General features: G+C 42.3%; 1 protein-coding gene across 1 annotated transcript in view; it reads left to right on the forward strand.

Moving 5' to 3' along the window:
• The window catches only part of LOC146516152 (sodium/potassium/calcium exchanger 3-like), an 88182-nt gene extending 61602 nt beyond the window's left edge, over positions 1-26580 (forward strand). Inside the window, exons 3-17 of the mRNA XM_085162034.1 lie at positions 1871-1947; positions 9230-9304; positions 9961-10045; positions 12442-12545; positions 13719-13793; positions 16595-16620; positions 16720-16773; positions 16849-16979; positions 18932-19092; positions 19987-20251; positions 20336-20502; positions 21059-21173; positions 21289-21401; positions 21600-21665; positions 23372-26580. Of these exons, the coding sequence (XP_085018160.1) occupies positions 1871-1947; positions 9230-9304; positions 9961-10045; positions 12442-12545; positions 13719-13793; positions 16595-16620; positions 16720-16773; positions 16849-16979; positions 18932-19092; positions 19987-20251; positions 20336-20502; positions 21059-21173; positions 21289-21401; positions 21600-21665; positions 23372-23524 (1667 nt within the window). The 3' untranslated portion in view covers positions 23525-26580. The remainder of the gene's footprint in view (positions 1-1870; positions 1948-9229; positions 9305-9960; positions 10046-12441; positions 12546-13718; positions 13794-16594; positions 16621-16719; positions 16774-16848; positions 16980-18931; positions 19093-19986; positions 20252-20335; positions 20503-21058; positions 21174-21288; positions 21402-21599; positions 21666-23371) is intronic.
• Positions 26581-27159: the final 579 nt, after the last annotated feature.

Consider the following 27159-nt stretch of genomic DNA (forward strand, 5'->3'; position numbering starts at 1 on the left):
TATGAGTAACTGTATTCCGTTACAGTTACCGTTTAAAAAGGTGGTATTTAGAATACAGTTACTTTGTTGAAATAAATGGATTACACGGCGGTACTTCCCTGTTTCATATTGTGGCGGGTCAGGACTGTTCGGGTTTTGTTTGACAGCTACGTTCTGTTGTTCCAGGCGGCAGCGTTACGGTTGCCATGGTTACAGGGTGACGCTCTCTCTCTGCGTGTTTCCTGGGTGAGAGAGCGCTTTTTGTTGTTGTTGTGCTAAGCTAACAGGCAGAATGCTACAGGTATAGCTCTAAAGAATGTAGCATCATAGGCAGTGTAGTCCGTGCTGCAGGGAGAATGGACTGCCATACACGTTATGTGTCTGTGAGCGAGGGAGGGAGAAAAAGGAAAAGTACGAGCTGTCATCGAGCAGAAACGGGAGCTGGAAGCATGTAAATATAATAATAACCACTGCAGCCAAGAAGAGAGCCTGACGAGCCCAGTTGTAAGTAAGCTATTAAGACTCGACTGTACACCGTGTTCGTGTTTTCCTCCAAAAACAATAAGTTCGGTTGGAGCAGCCTTTCAACGCCTCTCTCTGTCTCTCGCTAGCAAAGTTGACCCAGACAACAAAGTAAAGCTAGTTTTCGGCTACGAGCCCGACACGAACCCACCGTATTAGCCAGAGGTCCCTTTACTACGGTTCGGAGCCGCGGACCTTCAGTAACAGTAATAAATCACAGCAATAGTACATTCATGTAGTTGTAAACAGCATGATAATATATTAAGTAACCCAAAGTATTCAGAATACGTTACTCTCATTGAGTAACGTAACGGAATACGTTACAGAATACATTTTGGGGCATGTAATCTGTAATCTGTAATGGAATACATTTTAAAAGTAACCTTCCCAACACTGCCCACACATCAATCCAAAACAGCCTGTTGGCTGTTATTATTCCAGAGCTTTTGCAAACCAGCCAATCACAAGTAGTTGAAACATTCGTGATTTTTTTTTTATGCACCTATTTTCTCCATTATTATATTATCATCATATGCTGAATCTAATGCAGTCTCTGGGATTCAAAACCAAACATGAATAAAATCTCGTGAAAATATAGGACTGTGCTTTTTCACTTGACTCTTTGAAGCTAATCAGTAAAATATTTCGGATGTTTTGTGATTTCTCATGGCTTAGCACTAGGTAGCCCAAATCTGTGCCTGATAGCTGTCCAACCTTCCCCTGTTGTCGCCCAAATATGTGACACATGTTAGCAGTGACTTCTGGTTTGTGTGGGTGGAGATGATGACAAGGATTACTCGACGCTTAAGGGGCGAGAAGGAGAACTTCCTCGACTCTCGCCGGCCCCTGAGTGCCTGTCACTCAGAGAGTCGGTGAGGAAGCCAGAGAGAGGCGGTGGAATAACCCCTGCCACCTTTTAAGGCCAAACCCCCTCCTTTATGTTCTCTCTGTCTTTTCCTTGTGCTCACACACAGCTGATCCTCCGTCGCACTCACATTCTCAAGCTGAAAGATTGTGGTTAAACTCCCATCACCCTTTCTCTCTTCTTTGCTCTCCATCCCACTTGCTGTACCTTAAATATCCCGTGCTCTATTTTTACGGTGCTCTCTCCTCTTTGCCCTCTCTTCGTCCTCCTACTGTTTTCCATTTTCACTCTTCTCTCTGAGGAAGGGGACTCGTGCGCAGTGCCTGGGAGGACAGTTTGACGGTCGTCGCATGCTTGGTTTAAGTTTAAGTAACTCTCTGGAAGGGACCAAGTTTAAGCTTCTGCAGAGCATTGGAAACGTATTCTGTGCACCATCCTCTGATAAAACCCACCGAGCGTTACTGTATATGACGTGTCCTGATCCTGGCTTTCTGTCTCTTGCAGCTCTGCACGAGTTCCCTACGGACCTGTTCACGAACAAAGAGAGGACAGAAGGAGCCGTGGCCTTGCACGTCCTGTGTGTAAGTTTGCCTTCACCAACACAGCTCTGCATCCGTTCCCCTGTATCCACGTTAGAGATTTTACTCACTCATCCAAAAATTCCTAGATGGTTTGTGCATCCAAAGCCTTCATTTTCATGAACACATGGAAACAAAATGTACATTGTTTTAGAAGACCTGCCGCCCATCACAGCCCGGCGGGTTAAATAATGCCGATGCTGAAAACCCACTGAAAGGACGGCTCTACCAGTTGTCTAACCGATACTGCCTGAAAATGCTGAGGTTTAAAAAATTCAAGCTAAAAAGAAGAAAAACATCCATTTACATCTAAATTTGATTGAAAATATAAAGAACATCTCCTTTTCCACATTTCCACCAGCTCCTCAAACTGAGGCAGAAGTGCTAACCACTGGTTTAACTTTGCCATGCTAATAAACTAACTCAGGGTTCAAAGTCAATCTCATATCAGCTGATGGCTTCTACACATCTGACTGCAAACTCTCACATAAGGCACACAGTTTAAGCTGCTTCAGCCTGCTCACAGTTGCAGATGCACCTTTGCAAGCTGATTTGCAACCATCTCTGTCCCCGGTTCTCCTCCCAGAAACGAGCCATGCCACCAAATATAAATCAAAGCAATTGGAAATATCTTTGGTGTTTGGATTACAGTATTCCAGTGCCAGCCGAGTCTTTTCCCATCCGGCAATTCAACAAACACACAGCCTTTGCAGCGGGACCCAGCAGAGGTCACCGTGCGAGGCCCAAACTCCGATGGGGCCTTTCTTTCATCGCCGTGGCGCGAGCGACAAAGCATGCAGAATGTTCGAGCACGTGATGATCCATGTTGCATTGTGCTGATGGTCTCTGAGGGGTTTCGTCATAATGGAAGCTCCTGCAGCATCTCCGCAGGACTAAACAATGAAGCGTTTGCCGTGTCTCACTTTGCAGCCACCCTCTGAGCTGCTGCACAATGGTAACCTTTACCGGGATGCTTGGGTGTTTAGAAATCAGTGCAAAAATAGCAGGTGAATATAAGCTCCATCTGTTTTTTTTAACCTTTAAAATAATGGTCAGTGTCCTTTCGTAGCCGATGTCATTGTGCTTTTTTCTGTGTACAGCGGGAGGACAATCGTGCCCCGCAGCTGCAGAATAAAACGCTGGTGTAACAGGCTACCTGTAAAAAAAAATAAGAAATATTCAGACTGTGATCGTGTGTGTCTGAAGTATGACATGCAGTTTATGCATTTGACTTACTCAAAGTGGGACAAAGTGGATTTCCAGGAAGTTTTCGGATGGAATACTTTCCCGAGCTTGGGAATAGTAAATAGTCCTAACTCAAGGTGACTTTACGAGGTTTTTACAGACTTTTTCAACTTGGCCTTTCACCAAGCCTCGGATATCCTCTCAACATCCTACAGGAACCCATCGAGCACTTAAACCCAGAAGCTTATTTGGATCTCAGAGTCTGAGCTGAGTATACAAAGATGCTCTTGTTTCCGTTTGCAACGTATTTGTAAAGACACGTGACAAAAAGTCCACATTTGCCCTGTTTGGCAATGACAACGAGTCCTTCAAAAAACAATTAGAGGCAGAAGTTTAGCTCTCCAAAGCTGGGCAGTCTCTTCTAATGTTGGCCTTAAACCAAGTGACTCAGTTTTACAACCAGAAATCAACGTCTCTCATTTGGTCACAAAACTCAGTCCAAGCTGTTTACTTTTTTTTTTCCTTGGTTCAGTCTTTTTTTTTTTTCCCCCTTTTTTTTATTCAAATCAGGCAACAAAGTAAGTATCTCATTTACAGTGACATGTTTTTTTTTCCCCTTTTTTCTTTCCCTCCCCTCTTTTTCCCCCTCCCTTCCTTCCTCTCCCCCTCCTTTTTACATAAAATATAATTACCATTATATAAACGATCATATATCTATGTCTATACATACACATTTATATACCTAAATAAGTATATACAAAGGAGGGGGAGAGGAAAAAAAACCCCCAAAACAAACACCCCCCCCCAAAAAAATCAACAAAAACAAAAAACAATACACCTGCCCAGACAAATGTATATAATCTTGGAGCAGATATGGCAGGAAGCCATCCCTCCCAGTTTTACTTATTAAAGTAATCTATAAAGGCCAAATTAGGTAAAACTGTTTAACATTATCTCTCAATGAGAATTTAATTTTCTCCAACTGTAAATGATACATTGTCAATTCAATTCAATTCAATTTTATTTATATAGCGCCAAATCACAATAAATGTCGCCTCAAGGCGCTTCATAGATACAGAGAAAAACCCAGCAATCATATGACCCCCTATGAGCACTTTGGCGACAGTGGGAAGGAAAAACTCCCTTTTAACAGGAAGAAACCTCCGGCAGAACCAGGCTCAGGGAGGGGCGGCCATCTGCTGCGACCGGTTGGGGTGAGAGAAGGAAGACAGGATAAAGACATGCTGTGGAAGAGAGACAGAGATTAATAACAGATATGATTCAATACAGAGAGGTCTGTTAATACATAGTGAGTGAGAAAGGTGACTGGAAAGGAAAAACTCAATGCATCATGGGAATCCCCCGGCAGCCTACATCTATTGCAGCATAACTAAGGGAGGATTCAGGGTCACCTGGTCCAGCCCTAACTATATGCTTTAGCAAAAAGGAAAGTTTTAAGCCTAATCTTAAAAGCAGAGATAGTGTCTGTCTCCTGAATCCAAACTGGAAGCTGGTTCCACAGAAGAGGGGCCTGAAAACTGAAGGCTCTGCCTCCCATTCTACTTTTAAATACTCTAGGAACAACAAGTAGGCCTGCAGAGTGGGAGCGAAGTGCTCTAATAGGGTGATATGGTACTACAAGGTCATTAAGATAAGATGGGGCCTGATTATTTAAGACCTTGTATGTGAGGAGCAGGATTTTGAATTCAATTCTGGATTTAACAGGAAGCCAATGAAGGGAAGCCAAAACAGGAGAAATATGCTCTCTCCTTCTAGTCCCTGTCAGGACTCTTGCTGCAGCATTTTGGATTAGCTGAAGGCTTTTCAGTGAGTTTTTTGGACATCCTGATAATAATGAATTGCAGTAGTCCAGCCTGGAAGTAATAAATGCATGAACTAGTTTTTCAGCGTCACTCTGAGACAGGATATTTCTAATTTTAGAGATGTTGCGCAAATGGAAGAACGCAGTCTTACATATTTGTTTAATATGTGCGTTGAAGGACATATCCTGGTCAAAAATGACTCCAAGGTTCCTCACAGTGTTACTGGAGGCCAAGGTAATGCCATCCAGAGTAAGAATCTGGTTAGATACCATATTTCTAAGATTTTCAGCGCCGAGTACAATGACCTCAGTTTTATCTGAGTTAAGAAGCAGAAGAACATTGTGTCTCTTAACAAAGCAGAATGAGGTGGGGGGGCTTTATTTTTCCAATTTAGAAGTATAAGGCGTCTTGCAAGCAATGTTATAAAACTCAGAGCACGAATTTGTTTATTATTTAAGTATTTAACTGTAGCTACACCAAATAGTGATTGGTTCAGTCTTTGACTTTATTATTATTAGTCTTTGAATTCATTACGTTCTGTTGAAAAAAGCAGCAGATCAACTCGAAACCTAAAATCAATATATTAGAAAATGACTTTTATGATTTTATTTATTATTATTATTATTTATTTATATTTATTTATTATTTATTTATTTCTATGATTTTTAGCTCTCCAAAGCTGGGCAGTCTCTTCTAATGTTGGCCTTAAACCAAGTGACTCAGTTTTACAACCAAAAATCAACGTCTCTCATTTGGTCACAAAACTCAGTCCAAGCTGTTTACTATTTTTTTTTTCTTGGTTCAGTCTTTGACTTTATACGGAGCCCCGCAGGGGACATGGGAGGAAAAAAAATTAAGATGGATTTTTGTGAGATCTCGCAAAAGTTTTAGCCGCATTCTTCGGAGGCCGCCAGCTCGAAGCTGACCGGGAGGTCGAGGCACGATGTGCCGGGAAAGCGGTGTTCCTCCCGGCTGTAGTAGGTCTCGACCTCCCGTTAGCTTCGAGCTAATGGGTGTCAGATCTCCGAAAACGTCGGAGCACTTTTGCAAATATGTGATGTCTTGTAAACCGAGCAGGTATCTGACGTTTACACAACTACATTCACGCCTCAAAATATCTTAAAAGTGTATTTTGTGACCCAGAAAGAGTAATATTACAACTAAGTAGCTGCCGCCATTGTTGGAATTCAAGTTTTGCGAGATCCCGAGTTAGTTTTGCGAGATCTCGCAAAAGTCCGTCTTAATTTTTTTTCTCCCATGTCCCCTGTGGGGCTCCGTAACTTTATTATTATTAGTCTTTGAATTCATTACGTTCTGTTGAAAAAAGCAGCAGCAAACTTAAAATCAATATATTAGAAAATTACTTTTATGAAAGGAATCACAGCTAGAAGATGAGCCTGATGCCAAATTCGAGGTAAAAGGAGACCTTTTAACTTGTTCTGAGGAGCCATCGGTCACATGGCAATAAGACTCTTCAAAGTTTACCCAAAATGCATTTGTTGAGCTTTCTCCATTGAATGATCAGAGATCCAAGATGCCAGTGCTCGTTTCTGTTTCTCTACATCACGGGCATGAAAATGGCGCTTTTTATGGAGGTTATAGAGAAAAATATTTGTCTCTAGATTGTTACACTTAGACTGGGTGTAAAATAGACGTGGTTACAGTTTCGAAAAAGATTAAATATGTTTTTCAGCCCAGAAATTACAAGCTACACATGGATCTCTCCTGAAGTCACGAGTGATCATAGATGCTGGAAAAACAAACTCAAAGGCCGTTTTTAATTTAATTAAAGCTATCCCCTATGCCATCCCTCTAGTAATTCTTCTCTGAGGGGGTCAGATGGTTTTCTTACTGTTTAAAAATTCAGCGTATTTGTATTGACTCAGTTTGAGGCCTTAAACTCGCCTTAGTCGTTGGCTGTGATTCACTTTGATATTTTCTTCAGTAGAAACTTTAAAAGCTCAGATTTTCCTGTGGTTGTGACTTTGTGAAACGGCCTGCGATTTCCTTCATTAACCATTTACCTGTTTAAAAATATGAAATATTGAACATGAAGCTCAAATTGTGAAAACATGCAGCTGCATTTACAAGCACAGTGCTTGTAAATGCTGAAGTTAAATTTTCTTCCAGGCCATCCTGCGACTCAGGTTGACCACAGAGGGATGCAGATTTAAACACTGCTGTCTTTTCCCTCATATTTCCGTGTGATGCAGCCATAAGTGAAGCTGAACTGGGAGAGCTATAATTGACCATGAGTATTTGTGGTTTTTAAAAATGGAAGCATGCTTCAGGGTTTTTTTTAATCGCAGTATCGTGCTCCCAGCAGCTGTGCTGCTGACTCACTCGTTAGCGCTGGGATCATCACTTCTCCGAAAAAACACGAACACAAGCTCAGACTGAAGGACTTCCTCGACTCAATTCACACGTGCACACATAGAAAGAAGTGTGCAGTCAGCGTACGTCTCTGTGGCTGAAGACGCTTTCTCCCACCCTCTATCTCAGCTCTACATCTGTGTTAAACCCAGTTAGCAGGATTACATGTGACCTCTGACCTTTTGCTTTTGGCACTCAAACACATAACGTGCTCGCTCTCACCTGCTGTCAGAATCAGGAAGTAGAGTTTGTGGTTGCTCGGTGAAATGTGACAGATCTCTGGGCACGAAGAGCGTGATCACTCCCGCGTCGGTCTGCTGCTTTTGATCATCACCGCCTGTCTTTGATCTCCACCCCGTCTCCATTTCTTTGTGTTGGATCTATTATGCGATGCCAGAGAAGTTGATGTGACGTCTAATATGACAGTTTTCAGTGTCACAGGCTGCTTTTTAATCCAGATCACTGATGTAACTTATGCTGCACGTGATCAACAAGAATTCATGTTCAGAGTTTTGTTTTGGTTTTTTTTGTTCTTTTTAAGATGAGATAAGATTTTTTATGTTTAGGGTTTAATTTAACGTTTTTCAGCTTTTTTTGTCAAATATTTTTTCTGTGTTATTCAAACATGTTTTGATGTCTAAAGCTGGCAGTATTCAGTATTCAGACTATTATGTACATTTCTTCTTATGGTAACTCTTCTTAAGGTGATTTTAATCTATTTGCAGATGATGAACTCGTATTTTATTGTTGCAATAATCTGAAACTTATTGTGGATACAGGTTTGATTTATTTTTATTAACTATTATTCATTATAAGCTGAGTTCTATTTTCAGTTCAATTCAGTTTTATTTATACAGCGCCAAATCACAACAACAGTTGCCTCAAGTTTCTTTATACAGTAGACCCTACAATACTACATACAGAGAAAAACCCAACAATCATATGACCCCCTATGAGCAGCACTTTGGTGACAGTGGGAAGGAAAAACTCCCTTTTAACAGGAAGAAACCTCCGGCAGAACCAGGCTCAGGGAGGGGCGGCCATCTGCTGTGATTGGTTGGCTATCCAGTCCATCTTCATAATACTTAAGTTCCCTTTGTAGATTTACTATGTTATAGATATAGATTATATATTATGCAGATTACTAGTTACTGATTAAATCCATATGTTTGCACTTTAGTCTCTTTTGCAGTGGCTAAGATATTGCTGGTACCATAAAGGAGAAACATATAAATTATAGTTGAAAAGAGCAGAATAACCATAAAAATCTTTTTAAAAAGCCTCTTGGTTTTAGAATTAGGCTGAATTTAAGCATGTCTGTAAATAACTATATTAGCTTTGGCTGACTACTATTGTTGAATAATGGGGGTTTCCCATACTTGTTCATAGAGTGCACAATGCATGTACGCAGTAAGAAAAATGTCTAACTCTTTGCCCCCAGAGTCAAGCTGTTTGCATGTAATGTCTGCGCAGCTACACAGTAAAAGCTTAGAAGGAATCACAAATCCAGTGTCTTTACTAAGCATCAAACAGCTCGGTTACATTTACAAGGTCAGAGGTCATGTTTTGGTTGCAAACTTCCTGACATGGAATTTTTTTTTTATGCCAGCATGCTTCAGGAGAGAAAACGAACTTCCCTGTTTTAAAAGTTAAGCGTGTGGGCCTGCTGTATGTGTTTCCTGAATGTTTAATGTCCGATCTGTTAATGGACTCCACTGAATTGTCATGGGCCGAGATTTAAGCAGAAAGGTATTCTTTCTTTTCTTTCTTGTACCATTCTGGAATTTGTTTGATACAGAATAACAACATCTCTTGTTGCTGTCCAGTTTAAATGGATCAAATCACATAAAGCACAGTGTTTCTCCTTCACTGTAATGTTTAAGGCTCTTTCTGTCTCTTCACAGACCATATACATGTTTTGCGCTCTGGCCGTCGTCTGCGATGACTACTTCGTCCCCTCCCTGGAGAAGTTATGTGAGGTATTAATCAAGATTTTCAAAATATAGTCACTCAGCTGGGGAACTTATGTTGGAGAGTCAAGAAATTTAAAGAGTTACAGTTTCAGATGAACCACAGATACTGACAATCAGAGCTGGATGTTTATTGCTGATGTATTTGCTTTGACAAACACATTTGAACTCTATTTAATTTTTATTAAGTGCTTTTCCCATCTCCCAGAAATAGGAACTCATGCAGCACTGATACTGTCTTTGTCCTCGCAGAAGAAAGGAAGAAAGAAAGAAAGTTGTTTATGCCCATTTTTATCCTGATAAGGAGTTTTCTTTCTCTGTTTTAAGACTTTAATGTACTTCGCCAGCATAAAAATAGCAGAATATCCGACTCACTCTTTGAATATGAATTGTCATGTTTGCCAAACAGGAATATTTTTCTGTTTTTTAGACTCTTTTTTTGTAAAAACATGATTTCTTTTGCCAGTAGCAGAGATGCTTTTTTCTGTATTTGATTGAGAAATAAATAACCAGACTCTGTGTATTTACTCATTAGCCCAAATTAGTTACATTTATTTATTCTCCCAAAAGTTTTCTAGAATCCTTCAGTCTTGTCTGGATTTTGAAACTGCGCCACCTTTTTCCCTGTTGAAATGTTCTTAATCTTCCGATCTGTTCCTTCTCAGCGTCTCAATCTCAGCGAGGACGTCGCAGGTGCGACCTTTATGGCCGCTGGCAGCTCGGCTCCGGAGCTCTTCACATCCATCATAGGTACAACATTGCTACACCCATCCCTCCATCAGTCTACATCCTCTGCTCTAACTCTGACAGCTGGAGCTACAGTGCTGCTTTAGGCAGGCAGCTTTGAATGCTTTTATCCCAAGACACATGCAGTGAACATGGCTTTAAATATTCAGAATCACACTAATGGCATATACAGTGTTACTGGTGGGTGAAGAGTACTGTTTAATTTAGCTGTAATATGTTATAAATATGTAAATGTGCCAAATGTGTTTAACATGCTTTATTTTATTTAAGTTCAAGATGACATATTCAGCTCATTTCCAGCTTTATAGTTTTACTCTAGACTCTACTAGAGTAGCCAGTGTTGGGGAGTAACGGAATACATGTACCGCCGTTACGTATTTAAAATACAAAATATGAGTAACTGTATTCCGTTACAGTTACCGTTTAAAAAGGTGGTATTTAGAATACAGTTACTTTGTTGAAATAAATGGATTACACGGCGGTACTTCCCTGTTTCATATTGTGGCGGGTCAGGACTGTTTGGGTTTTGTTTGACAGCTACGTTCTGTTGTTCCAGGCAGCGTTACGGTTGCCATGGTTACAGGGTGACGCTCTCTCTCTCTGCGACTGTGTCTCTGCGACCTAAATGCATTTAGAATTTATTTAGAACTACAAATTAAATTTCTTTTAGTAATTATTGTTTTTTGTAATGTCACAATTCCAACCCTGCTCCTTTATCTGGGCTTGGACCGGCAAAAGTGACCTGAAATAGGCACTCTGGTGGAGTTACTTTGTGTGTGTGTGTGTTTTAAACCTGATCCACAAAACAGCATAACAGTAAAAGAAGAACTGATTGCGTTACAGTCAGTGCTGGAGCGTCGGCTTCGCTCATGCGCGATTCATTTGCAGTTTGGATGCACAGGTGTGAACGTCTCCTGCCCTGATAGCAGCTGGGGGAGGACTATCCTCCACCCGTGAGCGCTTTGGCACGGGCGAGGTGCCCACGGCAGCACCCGCTGCTTGTTGAGAGTGAGAGCGATACACGCTTTCACATCAAAAAGACGTCATAAATAAGTCTCCAATAACACCAGAAAAAGTCGCCAGATTTGTCGCTAGTCGCTTTTTAGAAAAAAAAAGTCGCTAAGGGGGTCTGAAAACTCGCTAAATATAGCGACAAAGTCGCTAAGTTGGCAACACTGTGTTCCAGGCGGCAGCGTTACGGTTGCCATGGTTACAGGGTGACGCTCTCTCTCTGCGTGTTTCCTGGGTGAGAGAGCGCAGTTGTTGTTGTGCTAAGCTAATAGGCAGAATGCTACAGGTATAGCTCTAAAGAATGTAGCATCATGGGCAGTGTAGTCCGTGCTGCAGGGAGAATGGACTGCCATACACGTTATGTGTCTGTGAGCGAGGGAGGGAGAAAAAGGAAAAGTACGAGCTGTCATCGAGCAGAAACGGGAGCTGGAAGCATGTAAATATAATAATAACCACTGCAGCCAAGAAGAGAGCCTGACGAGCCCAGTTGTAAGTAAGCTATTAAGACTCGACTGTACACCGTGTTCGTGTTTTCCTCCAAAAACAATAAGTTCTGTTGCAGCAGCCTTTCAACGCCTCTCTCTGTCTCTCACTAGCAAAGTTGACCCAGACAACAAAGTAAAGCTAGTTTTCAGCTACGAGCCCGACACAGAACCCACCGTATTAGCCAGAGGTCCCTTTACTACGGTTCGGAGCCGCGGACCTTCAGTAACAGTAATAAATCACAGCAATAGTACATTCATGTAGTTGTAAACAGCATGATAATATATTAAGTAATCCAAAGTATTCAGAATACGTTACTCTCATTGAGTAACGTAACGGAATACGTTACAGAATACATTTTGGGGCATGTATTCTGTAATCTGTAATGGAATACATTTTAAAAGTAACCTTCCCAACACTGAGAGTAGCTTTGCTTGATTTACTGTTTGAAATAATCCTTATTTATCTGTTATTGGGCCTTGGTGCAGTGTTCAGGTTAACCCTAGCTCCTCTGTTTTAAACCTGCTTTCTTCTAAATTGCTGACATCCCCTCTCTGTACAGATACAAATAGATAGAGCAGGAAAAACGTATTAATCTGAGTGTTTTTAGCACTGTGAAGTTTTGGCTTTTGGCTCAAAAGAATTAGAATTTGAAATGTATAACAGGTCCACAGTAATGCTTTCTCTCTATCATTAACATAGAGTGCAGCGCTGGGACACGCACCCCTCTGCTGGCACGTGTGTTTGTGTCAAGTGCTTTGACAGTTGTGTGACATCTGTTTGTCACCACTGCAGATGCTACGTGTGCTCTGCTCTCTGTGGACCTCATCGTGTGTGTGTGTGTGTGTGTGTGTGTGTGTGTGTGCGTGTGTGTGTGTGCGCGTGTTGGCTCACTCTCCCTGCAGGAGTTTTTATCACCCACGGCGACGTCGGCGTCGGGACCATCGTGGGCTCAGCCGTCTTCAACATCCTCTGCATCATCGGCGTGTGTGGCTTCTTCGCCGGCCAGGTATGATGTCATAGCAGCGTTACACTGGCCGAGCCCGCTGCTGACCCGGTGGCATTTTCACAGCGCGCAACCGGCGGCCTAATGTCACCTTTAAATACCGAGCGACCACAGAGCGGTAGAGGGTGAATTCATGTTTATGCGAGGAGCGCACGCTGTTCGTTTGAGCTTTAATGTCACAGATGTTAGCTGTGGCACGCTTGGCGGGGAGTTCATTTTTATACATATTCTGCATCATTTCAAAGTAAATATTAAAACGCTGTCATGTCAGGAGATAAAAATGAGGAAAACGAACAAATCAGGAATCACGCTTGTGTTTTATATTTGATTCTTTTCTGGAGCTTTTGTGTTTTTGTTTGTTCCTTTTAATTAAAACATCATGTCAGTGTGATTACAAGAGGCTGTTTGTATCTTTTTTCTACTTTGCCTCACTGGTTTTGTGTATTTTACATGAGATACAGAGATAGCATCGCGTAGAGCAGCCTCTCTCTGATGCTTTCTGACATGCCTGGGACATGGAAATGAGCAAAGTACAAGGATAAGCTCTCCGCTCTGAAAAATATATGCGCTGGACTCCAAACAGTGATGCAATCCCAGATTGTGGATTATGTAATCATACTTGGATAATGAGGGGGAAAGACAGGCACTGGGATGGAGCTCGGAGGGGGCTCGGAGGGGGTAGTGAAATCATCTTCGGTTCCACCCAGTGCACCTCGCCGCTGCTTATTAGCTTTAGCTAGATGTTTGTAGCAGGTTCCTTCGACAAAGTGCTTTTGTCAAACCCAGTAAAAGCAAACATTTTGTTGGGATCCAACTTTACGATTCCACAGCTGGGAGTGGCACATTCAAGATGTGACCCCCTGACCCTCCACTTATATATACAGTGAGCGCTGTGTGGGAGCGCGTTACAGCGTTAGTCACGGCATCGTGGGCCCCTGCGTTATATCTGATTACATAAAGTCGGTAAACACAGCGGCTCTTTTTCTATGTAGGATGCTAACCTGCAATTGCCTTTTTCAGTGGCTGTGATTCAAAAGGTTAACTTAAGACCTCCTGTGTTTACATCAGTATGGTAATGATGTCAGAAGGCTGAGTGTTACTGTACGAGAGCAGAAACTGATGCGGGATACTCTCGGTGTGCTTATCTCTCACTTTTCCTTTTTTTTCCCCTCACAGGCAGTGAAGCTGTCTCACTGGGCTCTACTCCGAGATTCGATTTATTACACGTTTTCTGTCACTGCCCTCATTGCGGTAAGAGCTTATACTGCAGAGTCACGTGTAGATGCACAGTTCACATGATCAAGTGTGGAGTAAGTGCAGGAAGAGGCACTCGTGCAGTCACTTACTGAGCCAATTTACAGGGCAGGTCATAGTTAGCAGCTTTACAGTCACTACACATTTGCACTTTCTACCTCAGCAGTGTAGCGTTAAGTGTAGGTTTCTCTCCCACAATGCAATGCACAAAGGCAATGGAGTGGTAGGACGTATGCTTACTCAAGTACTGCATAGTTTCAAGTCAATTTTTGTGCAACGTTTTGTGGGGAAATATTGATCTTTTGACTCCATTGCATCTATTTGTTACTTTAAAGATTATACAAAACAATATTAGTTATTCGAAGTATGATGATATGTTGAAAACTAGATTAGCCTTACCTCAATGAACTACAGCAATGAAATAACACTTGCATGTTAATGTGGGAAACCAGTGGCTGACTTGTGTTTCCTGTACAGTAGAATAGACTGGAGTGTCTCTCACATTTAAAGGGAATGGGCCTCTTTTTTTCTTCTTGTCCAACATGTTTATATTAGCTAATCTGAACAATTTGCTTTTTAGATATTTTTATTTCCAACGAATAAATAAACGGAGCAAAGAAAGCAAAACAGGAGGAAAGTAGATGGGTGTCCTCAGGTGGGACGGTTTTCTTTTTAAAACAAAAAACAAGGCTCGGTCTGCAGTAACCGAGGAGGCGAATGTTGTTTCACCTGAGACGCAGAATGTGGATCAAAGAAAAAGAAAGAAAAAGAAAGAAAAGGTGCGACATGAGCGTTTCTGTCCAACAAGGAGCGCCAACACAAAAAAGATGTTTAAACACCGCTGAGCTCTCAGACCAGGGCGAGAAACTCACAGCAGACTAGAGGTGGGAATCACCATACATCCCACGATACGATATTATTGCAATTTTTAAAAATATTTTGCGATATTCAGATTCTGTACATAAAGGTAAACTTTATCAATATTCATTTTCTCTAATATCAAAGTCTCACACTCAGTCTTTCTCTCATTTCAGTTTGATTGTTGACAAACTGAACGGTTTGTATTACAGTCTAGTCCAACTTAACTGAATCAACCATCTGGTACAATTATAGCTATTCTGAACTATGCAGTTTATGAAAACTATGCAGCCCCTTCAGCAACTGAAGAATTTGAAAGTAAATTAAAACAAAATATAATTTTACATTAAATAAAAAAGTTTTAAACTTAATTAAAATAAAACATGTCTTAAATTAAAATAAGTAAACTGTCATGTTTATTGCTGCCATAAAAAAAGTTAAACACATTTGGACAGTGAAGGAATGTCAGGATTCTTGCTCAGAAAAAGGATCAACATGCTCTGAAGTCAGAGCACAAAAACCTTTTTTGTAACAAAATATCGATTTCTGCTGTCCCTGTATCGATACATTATTAGCAAACAAAATATCACCATACTACACAGTATCAATTTTTTCCCCCACCCCTACAGCAGACATTGAATTTTTCAAGCTAATCTCTGATTACTATTACAATTACCTATGTTACCGAATTAATGTTGTTATACAGTTTTACTTTGGCATCTTTGAGTAGCATAGACGGTGCTGTTGGAGGCCGTTTCTCCAGGACTGATGTGGCTTCAGAGACCATACATCTAAAATGCATTTAGGCCACGTGATGTCTTAAGAGACCATAACTGATGCAAATAAACCTTTATTAATCTAAGCAGAGGGAGGAGGGCATTATTGCTAATGAAATCAAGCTTATAGCCTGTAGAGGCTCCTTTGGGATTTTTGTAGGATTTAAATGATCTCATCAAAAAACAAACAAACAAAAAATCTGTAAATAATGACAAAAAAACCCCCAATTAATAGTAAGAAGAAGACCAATAATAGATCGTAGTATTTAGTTTAAACATGTTAGCATGTGTTCTGTTTGAACACATATCTGTTCTTAACAAAGAAATTCCAGTAATTCCAGTATTAAATTATACATTGGATTAGCCGATGGTTTCCAGCAACTGTGACTCTTTACCTACTGCAACCAAAGCCTGCTCAGTGATTGGCCAATAAACAGAAACCAGAGAGACTGTGATGTCACACATTATGTCCCTTAAATGCAGGTTTGCATATTCATTTACAAATAACTGAACTGAGCTGTTCTGCACAGATGCAGAACCTTGCATAAAAAGCATGAAAACAAAACATTTTTCATATTTTTTAGTTGTCGGTGCAGAACAGCTGATATGGAACTAACATCAGTTACATAAAACTGTAACTGAGTAGCTGAAGCTGTAGAATAATAACGCCCTGCTCCACATCCTCATATTAATGATCCAATAACTTATTATTATACTTTTAAATAGTTATAATTTTATATTTACAGGACATCTTTATAAAACTTCATAAAATCAGTCTAAGAGTTGTACATATTAAATGTTTGCTGTTAATAAACCAGAGTACAGCTACTGCAAAGAACTTTATTTTCAGTGCTTTTCTATCCTTCATAAATTTTGTTTAATATAGCCCCATCGTGTATGATATTTCAACTTTTTACATATCTTTTAAATGTATTATATTTGTATTTGTCAATGTCATATTCCATTTTGTTTCTTTTGGCATTGTTTACTAATTTGGCTGTAACACTGTAACAATCTTTAATTTGGACCCTTTTGTAGATTTGAGCTCTTAGCTGGGTCTGCCCCCTAGTGGCAGAGATGTTGAACTGCAGGATTTAATTAAACTCCCACGTACTTCCTCCACCTAATGACCCCCTTGTGTCCTCTTTGTCTTTGCATCTTTAGTTCATCTACGATGAGGAGGTGTGCTGGTGCGTATTGACATTTACCATAAAACTCTAAACATATATGACTGAGCTTTTGAAATGAAAAGAGTGACTGTGAAACCTTTTGCTTGCGTTTGTGTGCAGGTGGGAATCTCTCGTCCTGATCCTGATGTATGCGGTCTACATCCTCATCATGAAGTGAGTGTCAGCTTCAGAGAGTTAAACAGCTGGTCGCAGTGATTTACTGAGTCTGTCGTCGTTTGTTACTGCCAGGTTCAACGGCCGGGCCCATCGCTACTTCGACCGTCGAAAGAAGGGCTCGGTGAATCTGGCCAATGGGCTCACAGGAAGCACTGATCTGGAAGATGTCACGTGTGACGCCACTGCAGTCCTGCTTAAAAAAGGTATCAGAGCCGCCTCTGCTTGTCCTCTAAAGTGTCTCAGTGGGCTGCAGTTGTTCCTCTCTGCACACTGAAATTTGCATAAATATAAAAGCCGCAGGAGCACTTTCCTTCTATTTTGATTCTGCTCTGTGATAAGTAGGCAAAGGGTGAGGACAGTACCAAAGGACTACTTGTGCAGACTTTAAGATTTTGTATTAGGTGATTATGACCCTCTGTTTGAACACCGAGCTTCTTGTCATCCAGGAAACAAACCAGTGTAAAGACGTTTGCAGAGAAGTTTGAATAAACTGGTAAACTGAATTCATTTACCTTCTCCGACCAAATAAGTAACCCAGTAGCCTTCCCGGTGTCTCTTTAAGAGCTTGAGAGTTGCTTTGGATGCTAGGAATGTCAAAGAGTCAGCCGTTTTGTTTGCTATCTGCAGCTTTCTCTCTGCCCTCAAAAATAAGTTACAGCTTGAGAACAACAGAAGAGAGGACTGCAAGATGCCGGCACAGCCTGCTCTGTCAGCTCGTTTTGCACCTGATACTCTGAATGCTGCCCCAGTGAGAAACAGTCGCCCTCCTCACTTGTTACTGGGCAGTAATTTTCCCCCTTTTCCCACCCAAATGAGTATGATTTTATATCGGCATCATATTCATGTGCAGAACCTGCAGTTTTTCCAGGTTAGGTTGGACCTGATCTGATCTTTGGTTTTGCGTTTACCTCGAGGCTCCTTAAGGATTTTGATGCCGTTCTCGTGGACGTATCTCTGCAGCTTTGCAATGACGTCAGGGACAGTGCCCTTGACAAACTGGTGGTGTTCCCTCTGTTCAAGAAGGGGAATCAGAGGTGGTGTTGCAACAGTCGAGGGATCACACTCCTCAGCTGTAGACATAGACCTGGCATAGACCGTCATTGGCTAATGCCAGGGCACTGGTGAGGGGAGTCCAATCCTGCATTCAGAACAAACAATGCTGTTTTCATCCTGGTGATGGAGTCGACCAGCTCTTTATTCTCTTGGAGATATTTGAGGGTGTGTGGGAGTTTCACCAACCAGCCTACATGTGCTTTATGGACTTGGAAAAGGAATTTGACCACCATACTTCCCAACATTCAGCCCCTGTACAAGAGAGTTTAATCTGCATTAGCAGCAATAAGTCAGGCTTGTTCCTGCCCTTTGTCCAAGATTCTCTTCATAACTTTTAAGACTTTTATGGGTTTGGTGGTCTCAGAATGTCATCTCTACTTTTTTGCCAATGATGTACTTCTGTTGGCTTTATTGAACTATGCCCCCTGGGCCAGTCATTATAAACCATGAGGAAGCATTGGTGGAGACCCAGGAGACCATGGAGAGATTATGTTTCTCAGTTTAGGAATGTCTCAGTATCCCCTAGAGCAGCGGTCTCCAACCTTTTTTGCGCCACGGACCGGTTTATGCCCGACAATATTTTCATGGACCGGCCTTTAAGGTGTCGCGGATAAATACAACAAAATAAAACTAGTACTGGTACCAAAAAAAAGAAGATTTATTCATAACACACGTGAAAAGACCCAGGAAAACCGAGTAAAGGATAAAAACGATAACAAAATAACGCTGAAAACCGATAAAAACCCTGAAAACTATACATTTCACACCTGAGCCTCAACTCTCGCGGCCCAGTACCAAACGACGGAAAAGGGGGCTGCAGAGAGGGATGTCTGGGCATTTCTGCTTGGATGGTTGACCTGGACTTAGATAAGCCAGAAAAAATCAATGGATGGAGAGATTTAATCAATTAAGTAATTAATTTTGAGGGGGTTGGGTTGAGACTTGCTGTCTGTGCAGATATGACTCCAGGCTTGTACTTCACTGCGCCTCCATACTGTGTGTTTTACAAACAACAGCTAAGATTTTCCAATCCAGCGAGATTTTATATTTAATATTTTAGAACTATCGGCTCAAACATATTTATCTGTTTTTTATTTTTCAGCGAACTTCCACTGCACACCGTCTGTGCTGATGGTGGATGAGTTGCTGTCTGCCTACCCCCACCAGCTGTCTTTCTCTGAGGCCGGCATGAGGATCATGATCACCAGTCATTTCTCCCCGAGAACCCGGCTCACCATGGCCTCTCGCATGCTGATCAATGAGGTACTTACACACTGAACTATTCTTGGATGTGTGGTTTCAGATGCTCCTCACATACTTAGGAGAAAAATAAATTTGTCAACTAAAGTTAGCCTGAAAAATCCAGAGTCTTAGCATAAATACAAACCAAATAATTGGGTCTGGGTTTAGCAGAAGATGAAATAAGACGTGGAATGAATGCTAATTGTCTTTTGGATATCTCAGACACCTGTCTGCTGCAGACTGAAGTTTCAGCTTAAATCCAAAGGAAACAACCACAGTTGGAGAGAATATTTATTTCTACCTCAGAGAAATATTTTCCTGTTTTGTATTTTATGCATAATGACAACATCTCATTGGCGACAAAGATCCGCCTTTACCGAACCCTGATCCTGCCCATTCTACTTTACGGCGCAGAGACGTGGACATGCTCAAACACGACCTGAGCAAGCTCGAAGTTTTCCAAATGCGTTGCCTTAGATGCGTTCTCGGCGTTTCCCTTTGTGACCGTCATTCGAATGACACCATCCTCACCAGCTGCGGCAGCCAACCGACGATCGGCGACCTAATCCAGCGCCGCCGACTCCGTTGGTTTGGCCACATTTATCGAATGGACCCGAGCCGCTACCCCCATGGCTTACTGTGGTTGACCCGCCCCACCGATTGGAAGGTGCATCGAAATGCACCAAAGAAGACATGGATGAAACAAATCCAGGATGATTTGAAGGCCTTAGATCGAAAAGCGTGGAAGATAATCGTTGGTCAACCAAGAGAACCCACGGCACCTACAGCAGCGTACTGGTTGCGCGGCAGACCACCGCCGCTGGTCGCCCGCTAAGGACAAGAAGAAGATGCATAATGACAAAATAATTCACGAGAGCAATGCAAAGTGTCCAAATGTTTTTTTTAATGTTCCAGAGACAAAGACTGATCAACACCACGGAGACTCGAGTCAATCGCATCACGAATGGTGACTCCGAGTCTGCAGCCAGGGCTCAAGGGAGGCGGGGCCTAGAGAATGGGATGGGCGGAGTCGAGCAGGGTGTGAACGGGAGGTGCAGACTTCAGCGGCTGGAGAATGAGACGGAGAATGAAAATGAGGACAACGAGAACAATGAGAATGACGAGGAAGGAGAGGAAGAGGATGACAAAGAGGGCCCCCTGGTGCCCTTTAAAGTTCCAGGTACGTGACGCGATCCGGCTCTCGGCAAATGTTCATTTTAGCATCGCGTATCGTTAAACCCTGACTACATCTCATTCATTCCAGCGGGTGTTTGTAACAAGCTCAAGTGGCTGATCATGTGGCCGTTGTCCCTCCTTCTGTTCTTCACGGTGCCCAACTGTGGCAAACGCCGCTGGGAGAGGTGGTTCATGGTCTCCTTCTTCACGGCCACCATCTGGATCGCCGGCCTCTCGTACATCATGGTGTGGATGGTGAGTCCAGTCAGGCTCGCTCAATCACCTCCTGATCCTTTCCCTCTAAACACGGAGACAGTTTCTTTCAAGACTATTAAAACTCTGTTTTTAGAAACGTCTAAATGATTTCATCCGTTTGACTTATGTAACGCTGCAGTCGCACTAGAGAAAACACTGGTTGTGAGACGCCAACGCGGCCAAAATTGTTTCAGCCATCTGCAGTTAATTTTCAGTCTCATCGCCTTGGAGATGGAGACAATCTGTCCACGGTTTGTAACTGAATGGGGTCAAGTTGCTAATTACATTCAGTCTGTTTGTGATAAACATCTCAAATGTGTTTTTATTTATATACATAAAAGTTCACATTAAATATTTACATTCACAGTCCAGACAGAACCTCGTAGATTTGATACAAAATTTCTCTGTAAATAGTAACTTGTTTCTAACACTGACACACAGCTGTCATTATGTAAAACACACACATCCTTCGATTAAGTGCAGAAACAGAAGGAAACTGCATAAGGAGGAATTCCCAGAGAGTCTGTCTCTTCAGACGATGTCTGTCTGTTCTCAGGTGACCGTGATTGGCTTTACTCTCGGCATCCCCGACGTCATCATGGGCATCACCTTCCTCGCAGCGGGCACCAGCGTCCCAGACTGCATGGCTAGCGTCATAGTGGCGCGGCAAGGTACGTTCACATAAGATGCAGAAAGATCAAATGGAGTCGGGAAGCAAAGCAGAAGTCGTAATCGCTTTGTCTCCCGACTGAACGCAGACTTTAAGTGTTTCTCTCCTCACCTCAGGTCTGGGAGACATGGCCATCTCCAACTCCATAGGCAGTAATGTGTTTGACATCCTGGTGGGTCTGGGTCTGCCCTGGGCGCTGCAAACGCTCTGCATCAAGACGGGCTCCACCGTGAGTGTTCCCCTGCTCCGCTGGAGGAGAAATGAGTTCATAAACAATGAGACTTTGTTTGTCTGCATCACCGTGAACTGAGACGGCGTTATTTGTCTCATTACACTTTAAAATAAAACAAAAAAACTGCATTTTAAGGTCGTGTTGGATCATTGGTGAAAATGATGTGAAAATGTGCCTCTTTCTCTGTTTCTTCAGATCGAACTTAACAGCAGAGGACTCATATACTCCGTGGCTCTCCTACTAGCCTCAGTATTCTTCACAGTAAGTCACAGATTTCTGCAGCTAACACTTTTGAATGCACAGACTTGCGGAGCAATGATATGAAGCTTTAACTTATGTTTCCCTGCCCTGGGGTAAAGACAGCACACGGCTGACATGAGGTTTAAACAAGTTGCACACACTCCTATGTCAACCACAGGTTTGAAATTAGTATATTTAGACAAGAGGAAGAGCAAGTTCAATTGCAGCCACATAAAACACCTAGTTTGTAGGGGTGCAACGATACTGGTATCGATACTGAACCGTTCGATACAGTGCTTTCGGTTCAGTACGCATATGTATCGAACAATACAAAATTTTTAATTTATTTGATCAACTTTTCTTCTGACGATGCTGTCTGTGTTGAGAGCTCAGTGGATCTGCGTTCGACTACTCCGCCTAGGCTGCACTGTCAAGCGCAGATCCACTGAGCTCAGCGCAAGCTAGCAAGACAGAGGCTAAGCTCGTTGCAACATGGCAAATTGAACCTCCCCCACCCTCATTCAGATCTGGCCTTTGGAACTATTTTGGTTTTCATGTGACGTATGACCCTGAAGGTAAGCGCGTCATGGACAAAAGTAAAACAGTATGTTGGATGTGCCACGCAATGCTCAATTACATGGGTGGGAACTAGTGCGTTAGCGCAGTTAGCTCGTTAACGTGTTGGCCGTCCAGCCCCACGCACGGGGCGATCCGCGGTAGCTCTTTAACGGAGATTTGCCGTGTTGTGGCATTAACGTCATTTCAGATTAACGCTGACAGCACTAGTGGGAACACAACGAATATGACTGCACATTTACTCCGACATCATCCTCGTGCAAAGACAAGTGGAAGCAGACAAAAACAACAAGCACGCATGCTACAAACTTTACCCGAGTCATTTAGACAGCCGTTAGCACATGATTCTCCTTATGGGGACCTGATATGTTTAATATGCTGCTGAGAATATAGCCCAGAAGAAGCGTATAGTATAGCTTTTATTTTGGAAAGAGACATTTCTCTGTAATAAACTCTCTTTTCCAAAGATGAGTGATTTCTCGATCAGATAGATTTATTTTTTATTACTTTCAGCAACATTAAATTTAAAAACTGTACTTTTGAGTTAAAATATATATTTATAATTTTAATAAATGACAAATTAAAAAGGCATGAACATTTTTTTGTATCGAAAAAATATCAAACCGTGTCACCAAAGTATTGAACCGTGAATTTTGTGTATCGTTGCACCCCTACTAGTTTGACGTATCGACAAACGCGGGAATTTCATAAAACTGGAGCCAGTTCCAAAGAATGCCATAATTTGCAAATGTCATAAACCTAGATTTTATTCACACCAAATATCTTGTAAGCCAAAAAGATGAGAAAACTTAAAAACACATGAGAGCCTGATGGGAGTTTTATGAAGCACCGTCTGCTCATCACCTTCTCTGCAGTGAAGCACAGAGGTGGTGGCATCATGTTGTTGGGATGCTTTTCAAAAGCAAGCAGATGGTCAGAAATGAAGGACGAATGAAGGCTGTCAGATGTATATAAGTATGCAAAGAAGTGCAAAAACCTAAAACTGAAACACGACCTGAAGTAAACAGCTGCACTTGAGCTGGACCGACTGTTCCTGCGAGGTCCGGACAAACCAATAAAAAGGCTCTTTTAAGTCAGGAATTGTCTCATAGTTGCATCCACTCGTCTCTAATCGTGTCTTCTTCGTTCAGGTCCTCGGTGTCCATTTGAACAAGTGGACTCTGGACTGGCGACTGGGCTTGGCCTGCCTCATCTTGTACGCCATCTTTCTGTCCTTCTCCGTCCTCATCGAGTTCAACGTTTTCACTTTCGTCAACCTCCCCATGTGCCGAGACATCCACTGACCCTCCCGCCTTCTCCTCTTCTTCTTCTTCTACTAATTCTTCCTCTGGCTGATGGGGGAACCTCACCTGGCTTCCAGTTTCATGGCACCTCCAAACAAAGTCCTACCTATTACTTAATAGAAAAATAGAGTTCTGTATGATTTATATTTGGTGCAATACACACGAGCGGCGGAGAGAAGGACGTCGGATGTTTTGGGGTTATTTTCTGGAGGAAGAGAAAGTGCCAGCGGCGGGATTGCTGCCAATCATGTATAATGAACCAAAACGTTGGCTGGAGTGAACTTAACTGTATTAACGCCGACAATTAGGCTACTGTTGGTGAACAAGCTGCTACTGTAACTGACTGACTGAGGCGAGAAAAGAGAGAAGTCAGCGATTTTTAGCTGGATTGTTTGTTACTCTTTCTACAAGTTTGGATATAAAGCACACGATTAAGTAATTTTTAAGCAAAAACTGGCTTCCTGTGTATATATTAGAAGTACTTCTATCAGCTTTTGTGTGGAATCCTCTTATGCACAACTGGATCGGTCTCGCAAAGCCGAAATATTCTGTGTTTTCCTTTAGGCTCAAAATGCTTCAACATGTCTCCTACCAGCCCACGCAGCATGCCGTAACAACCACAGCTCTAGCTTTGCACTGTCACAGAGATATTTATCACGTAAAGTCTGCTCTTGGCTGTTTTGTTTTTGTTCGTCGTACCCGAGTAGATGTGGGCTTTAAATTTTCCCACACGATGAAAGGGATCTACCTGGAACTGACATCCAGCACCGTCACTTTATGGATTAGAGATTTATTTCTTTTAATATTCTATTGCAAAGCGTCTGCAGGTAAACATGTAACTACTGAAGTTAAACTTCCCTGTAGGTGGTAGACGTCTCGTTTATTGAAAAGTTAGCTTTTAGTCGAGTGTAACGTTATTTCTTAAAGCCAAAAGTATTTTTAGATTAGCCGAAACTTGTAGATTTGGACTTAAGAGTCGAATGCACAGTGTGTTTGTGTGTGTGTGTGTGTGTGCGTGCCACAATCTGGAGCGGATGCAAAGCATGCCGAGGATGTGACTGGGAAGACGTAATCGTGATTTATTTATGAATTAATTTATTCGAAGATCACGTCTGACCTCCAGTTTCAGCCTTTTGGATCGTGTACAGTGATTTCAGTGGAAGCTGTGTACAATGTACTGTACCTAATATATAATCTAAGTACTGGAAACTGACTTGATGTTGTTTATATTTAAGAATAGAACTTTATAATTTATAAGTTTTGTATAGTTTGGAAACGTTGCATTTATATTAGTTGGATTTGGAGACAAAGGATGGAAATGTCGGCCTTTACAAACCTCTCACGTGTCCTGATGTGTCGCCCTCACGTGTTAAATTAGGGATGAGATGCAGATGTAAAGGATTTCTTTTCAGGAAAAAGGAAACATCAGACTTTGAACTTTCACAACAGTGCTTCAGTTACTGTGCCGTCTTGTATTTGAGGCTCGCGGCTCTTCTCTGCGTATTTGAGCACCACTGTTAGAACATTACGGTCACTCTGTTGCAGCATGTGTTCAAAGAAAACGTGGACTTTTTATTTCAGTTCTCGAATCGGATCAATTCAAAGCGTCCCGCAGTCACAGGATGGCGCTGTAGAGCTGCGCCAAGCCTTCAGCGAGGCTGCGCTTTGGGTGTGTGGGGGGATATTTTCAGGTAGGCTACATAGTGACATATACTGTTGGGTTTTGCATGCCTCTTTCATAGTTCTGATTATTTTGTGTGTAATCCTAATGCAACATCTAAAAGGCACTGTCTTGATTATGCTGTCCATATCAGGAGGAATACGCTATCATAAACGCAGGTGTTGGAATAACTTCTGATGAGCAGTCATATTTGAGATATATACAGTATTTAGGATGTAGGCCTACAGCACTTAGTTTCAGCTAATTCTCGTCATTTTATGCTCATGTCTGTTAACTTGTTTGTAAATCCTCGTTTTTGTTGATGAGGAGCTCTGGGCAGGGACAGACGGACACCTTCACCTTGTTCCCAGTGATCTTCTTGCAATAAATTGATTTACATACACATAATGTTTTCAGATGCATTTATGAGTCATCTCTGAACAGGACCTGTGAAAACAGTTTTCTAAGGAATCCAATGGAAAACTACACACAGCCTTACTGCTTCAGGAAACGAGAGGGTAGAATTCAGGTGTGTATTAACACGATGCCTCAAGCTTTGATTGAACATGGCGACCATTTCATCCCAAAGTCAGGCCGTGCAACGCTCAAAGGAACTGCAAAAGTCCAAGTGCTACATCTCAGGCTCTACAGGCCTCGGTTAGCATGTTAAATATTAAAGTAATCAGAAAAAGACTGAACAAGTATCGGCTGTTTGGAAGCGTTGCAGGAAAAAACCTCTCTAAAAAGAAGATGGCAGTACGGCTACAGTTCTGTAACAACGTCCTTCTGACAGACGTTTGGCTGTAATGCAAAGCATCACATCTGGGGAACTCCAAACACAGCATATCAGCGCCTACACCTCGTCCCAACGGTCAACGTGATGGTGGAGGGGGTTTGTTTTGCTGCTACACGACCTGTTGTTGACCGGGAACTCTTCTGTATGCCAAAGTATTCTAGAGTCTGATCGACGGCTGAAGCTCAGCCCAGATTGTTACTTGAAAGAGGACAGTGATCCCAAGCACAGCAGCAAATCTCCAACAGACACGCTGAAAAAGAAGCAAAGTGTTGCAACGGCCCAGTCAAAGTCCAGACATCAACCCGACTGAAATGCTGTGGCGGGACCTCAAGAGAGCCGTGCATAAATGAATGCAAACAAACTGTCCCCCGCCTGTCCCGTTTGGTTCTTTTGCCATCAGAATTATTGTCTAAAGGCCAAGAAAGATGCCCAACGGATTTACTTTACCAAGGTGACCATCCCAGCCTTGTCGTATTGATCCATTTGATTGACCTTTGTTTTTATTGTTTATTTTATTTTATTTTCAGTTGTTACATACGGGACAGACATGACTGGGGGAAGGGAAAGGGAGAAAGAAAGAGAGGGAGGGAAAGAAAAACAGCAGGGAAGAGGAACGGTGATAAAGGGCGCAAAACAAAAAAGAGGTGGGGGGACAAAAAATACATATATATATATATATCAATTACCTGTTGAGAGAGAAAAAAAAGAAGAGAAAACAAGCAAAACAAGAGAGCAATTTAATAAACAACATAATTGCGATGATCTATGTAAATATAACAGTAAATACTAAATATTAAACATTATTGTGCAGCATGTAGGATCGACAGCGCACAGTGTGCTTTGAGGTAGCAGCCAAAAAGGGTGTCGTTTGTGTGTGAGCACCCGTGTGTACACCTGTGAGTGTGAGCGCACTTGTATTCAAAAGGTTCCTTCATGTCATGATCTGCTAGAGGGTGTGGGGGGGCCATAGCCAACATCCAGAGACCCTCAGAGCACAAGAGAAAGACCAACGGAGGGGCAGCCGTACCACTCTGCCGGAAAGAGCTGAGGAGAGCCCCAGATGAGGGGTCACCCAGCAGCTGCAGAGCAGAAGCCAGAGGGGGTTGCAGTGATGCGCCTGTGAGCTCCGCCGGCAGCCAGCTGTGCCAGAGTGGACCGAGCCCCAGGCCCAGAGGCCGA

The sequence above is a fragment of the Neolamprologus multifasciatus genome, chromosome 6, assembly GCF_963576455.1.
Source record: "Neolamprologus multifasciatus chromosome 6, fNeoMul1.2, whole genome shotgun sequence".
In the NCBI taxonomy this organism is placed as follows: Eukaryota; Metazoa; Chordata; class Actinopteri; order Cichliformes; family Cichlidae; genus Neolamprologus; species Neolamprologus multifasciatus.